The 3,635-nt window shown below is 57.6% G+C and overlaps 1 protein-coding gene across 1 annotated transcript in view; it reads left to right on the top strand.

Moving 5' to 3' along the window:
* Nucleotides 1-645: 645 nt before the first annotated feature.
* The window catches only part of VOLCADRAFT_96419 (uncharacterized protein), a gene marked incomplete at both ends in the record, with an annotated part of 5,037 nt that continues 2,047 nt past the window's right edge, over nucleotides 646-3,635 (top strand). Inside the window, 3 exons of the mRNA XM_002955498.1 lie at nucleotides 646-734; nucleotides 1,193-1,264; nucleotides 2,112-2,261. Of these exons, the coding sequence (XP_002955544.1) occupies nucleotides 646-734; nucleotides 1,193-1,264; nucleotides 2,112-2,261 (311 nt within the window). The remainder of the gene's footprint in view (nucleotides 735-1,192; nucleotides 1,265-2,111; nucleotides 2,262-3,635) is intronic.

Genomic DNA, 3,635 nt, shown 5'->3' with positions numbered 1-3,635 from the left:
ACCCCCGGCGCCCCGAGAAGCAGCACCGCTACCACCCCCGGCGCCCCGAGAAGCAGCACCGCTACCACCCCCGGCGCCCCGAGAAGCAGCACCGCTACCACCCCCGGCGCCCCGAGAAGCAGCACCGCTACCACCCCGGCGCCCCGAGAAGCCGCACCGCTACCACCCCCGGCGCCCCGAGAAGCAGCACCGCTACCACCCCCGGCGCCCCGAGAAGCAGCACCGCTACCACCCCCGGCGCCCCGAGAAGCAGCACCGCTACCACCCCCGGCGCCCCGAGAAGCCGCACCGCTACCACCCCCGGCGCCCCGAGAAGCAGCACTTCCGCAATCGCAACCGCCGCGAGAAGCAGCACCACCGGAGGCGACACCTTCCCCCCGTCGCTATGTTGACAGCTTGGTCCAGCAGTGTCTTTTCATGCGAGGAACGAATGTAACCATGTGTCGTACATGTAGTACACGTAGATGTACATCCAAGCCATGACACCATGAAGATACGAGCCAAAATCAGTTACGGCAACGTGCCTATGCCAGAGCCTAGGCAGCTAACGAGCAGCAATAGCTAATGGCCCCTGTGCAAGGATGGCACACACAAGTCGAAATAGCTAATGCTCCATTGCTGCTGCATCCTGCACCCTTACTACTAATGTTACTGCAGTACAAGTTACCGTCGCGTCAGTTGGCACTCGAATACCTGCAGCAGCAGCTCTTCACGATCCACGGCGTGCAGGCCAGGTACGGAGTACGGTAAGGTGGCGCCGCAGCCAGCGCCGCCGACAGCGGAAGTGGTGGTGGCAGGACCGCCGCCGCAGCCGCCGCAGCCGCCGCCGCAGCCGCCGCCACCACCGGCAGCGATGGCGGCGGCAGATCGATACATGTCCCCGGAGCCGTTGGCAGCAGCGAGGAGCAGCTGCATCACCGGGGCGGCTGCCGTACATTGTCGGGGCACAGGGCACGGGAGCAGGCGCGGGGATATTGCTCACGAGGAGAAAGTGGATGTCATCAGGGATTGCATTGGAGAAACCCAAAGCCAAATCTTACTTTAACTTCGACCCAACCATAAACAAAATGTCCCTCTGACTATGACTCGTTCATCACCCCCAAGCCACACACCGTGGCAGGCGGCTGGCAGAGGTTAAGGTCTGATTTCTGCTCCTGGTGTCCGGGTTCACATCCGCCTGCCGGCTCCTCAGGTATTCGAGGAGTGTGAAATGGGAGGTGGCCTCCCATCTTATGGACGGTGTAGGACGTGATAATATCAACTTGTGAGCGAATCAGGAACTAAGTTGAGGTGCCGTTGATCCGCTAGATTTGGTACGATGCTGGTGGTGAGTTGCTAAACTCAAAGAGTACACTCTGAAGTCGGATGGGTTGAGCGGATTAGGGTGCCCCTCTCGCAGGGGAGAGCAGGGAACTGTCTCAAGAAAGGGGGCCGCTAATGAAGCTATACCACCCTGTAACAACATACACACACCGGTCCTCGTCATGACAGTCGTCGAAGCATGTCGATGTGTCGATTTGCTTTCCCCGTCACATCCGGACAGTCTCAGCCATGATGAGGGGTGAGCGCTAGTCGAGATGTATGTATGTATATATGTTCACCTCGGGATTAGCACGTCTCCGCGCTTTCCGGTTGTGAAAGCCGCAACCAGGAGAGACCTGCCACGAAACTGAAGGTCAACGGCTACCGCACCTTCTCCACCGCACAATGGCGCTGATGGCGCTGATGATGATCGCCAAAGCTGGCGGCAGCATGGGGTGGTGCCGGCAGCCACTGTATGGGACAATCAGCGCGGCGGCGTCGCAGGCGAGGTGCCGTACCCACGTACGGCCGCCGTCACCTGGTCCACTGGTGCTGCCACTGCCACCGGGACTGCTGGACATGTCGTACATAGCTGCACCGACACATTTACACTGCCAGCCCGCAAGGTTTCCACGACTCCGTCTCATACTCCTGGGAGGATGTTCAGACTGCCGCTGGCCAAGTGGTGCGCAACTGAAGCGCTGACCTAAGCGCGACCTGAGCTGTGGTCCACAAGGCCATTCCCGCATGGTCTGTGGAGACGGAGGAGGGACCAGTGACCGCATCCTTGCTGCTGCTGGCCACGGCAGCCGTTGCCGCTGCTCGTTGACCAGCATGCTGCTTGGCCATGTCCCGGATGCTGCTGTCGCGGAATGCACCTTCTTCCTGGCCGTCAGCTCCCCCCCTTTGGTGCCCTCGTCCTCGTCCTGGGATGTCATCCTCATCGCTGGCGTCCCCAGGTGCGTCGCCGTACGCAGCCCAAGAGAGCAATCTTCTGCCTCACCTCCACGTAAAGCAACATCTCAATATCGCAAACCATGATGACAGTGGGCCGTTGTGCATCAGTCACAGCTGATGGGAAACTTCACTTCACTGTACACCACGTAAACACCACTGGGTGCCTCGCCTCGGCGGCCAGCAGCCACCGTACCGGCACCTCCTTCCTCTGCCGCCTGCATCATCTCCTTAACACTGCCGTACCTGCTGATGTACCGCAATGCAATCCGTTCGAAAAGGAATGTAGAGGGTTAAGGCTTTTGTGGGAGAACAGAGCCTGCACCCTTTTCCCCATGGTTTCTAAACATCCGTACCCGCCCATCACTCAGCCAGCCAGCCACCGCCCACCATTCACAAGCCACCAGCCACCCGCGCACTCAGCAAGCCACTCGGCCATGTGCCTCAATCCGAGCATGCTCGTCCATTTCATCTAGGTTCTTGCCCACCTTTTAGGGCGTTTTAAGGCGGAAGACAGAAAGGAGAAAGAGGTGTATTGCTTCGTAGTTTTGCATTGCGCTTCACCATTCGTGATTGTCAATCAATTTCCTAAAGAATTTCAGTGTAAATCATGTTAAGCAGGATACATATGAATCGATAATGTCAGGGAAATACATGTACGTTTTTCCCCTTCCCGCCCATGCAACACACATACATACGGATCAGTGTACGCACACACCGGCACGCAACAGTGAAACACGCGCATCAACAATGACATTCAATACCAGCAGCACCTGCACGAACACATTCTAAAACCACCATGACCGTCACAACCACCATAACCGCCACCAACCCCAGCAGCGAGCCAACAGAAATCTTAAAGAAGCACGACGCTCACACCCGCCCACCCTTAGCATGTCTGCCACTAACACGTCTGTACGACACTGTACGGTAGCACATCACGACGACATGCAACAACTCCGTCGTAGCGGACGGGCCGGCAATCACCGCCAGCTACAACCCCAGGATGACAATGACGATGCCGACGTGGCCATCAGAAGATCATGACGGTGCACCGTACTTACTTCTACCATAATTACTTGATGGCCTTGTAAGTCCGACAGACGAGCTTGTTTATCTGTATGTGTGTGTATCTATCCCATGTGTGTGTACCTATCACACCCGTTCCCCCTCACGACCCCCCTGGCACCGGAGCTCGCACCAGACTGACGGCCCGAGGCGGTTACCTACCACCTGTCCATCCACGTACCCATCATCATCATTACATGGCCAGGATGGTTAAAGTTATCATTACTACTATCATTGCTGTGCTGTGGCTGTTTTATATGGACTTTGCGGTATCCCGGATGGCCGTATCACCTTGGGAGGAAATGAACTGC

Source organism: Volvox carteri (genome assembly GCF_000143455.1).
Source record: "Volvox carteri f. nagariensis unplaced genomic scaffold VOLCAscaffold_52, whole genome shotgun sequence".
In the NCBI taxonomy this organism is placed as follows: Eukaryota; Viridiplantae; Chlorophyta; class Chlorophyceae; order Chlamydomonadales; family Volvocaceae; genus Volvox; species Volvox carteri.
The sequence above is the reverse complement of the archived record's forward strand: the minus strand, read 5'-3'. Positions and strand labels throughout refer to the sequence as shown.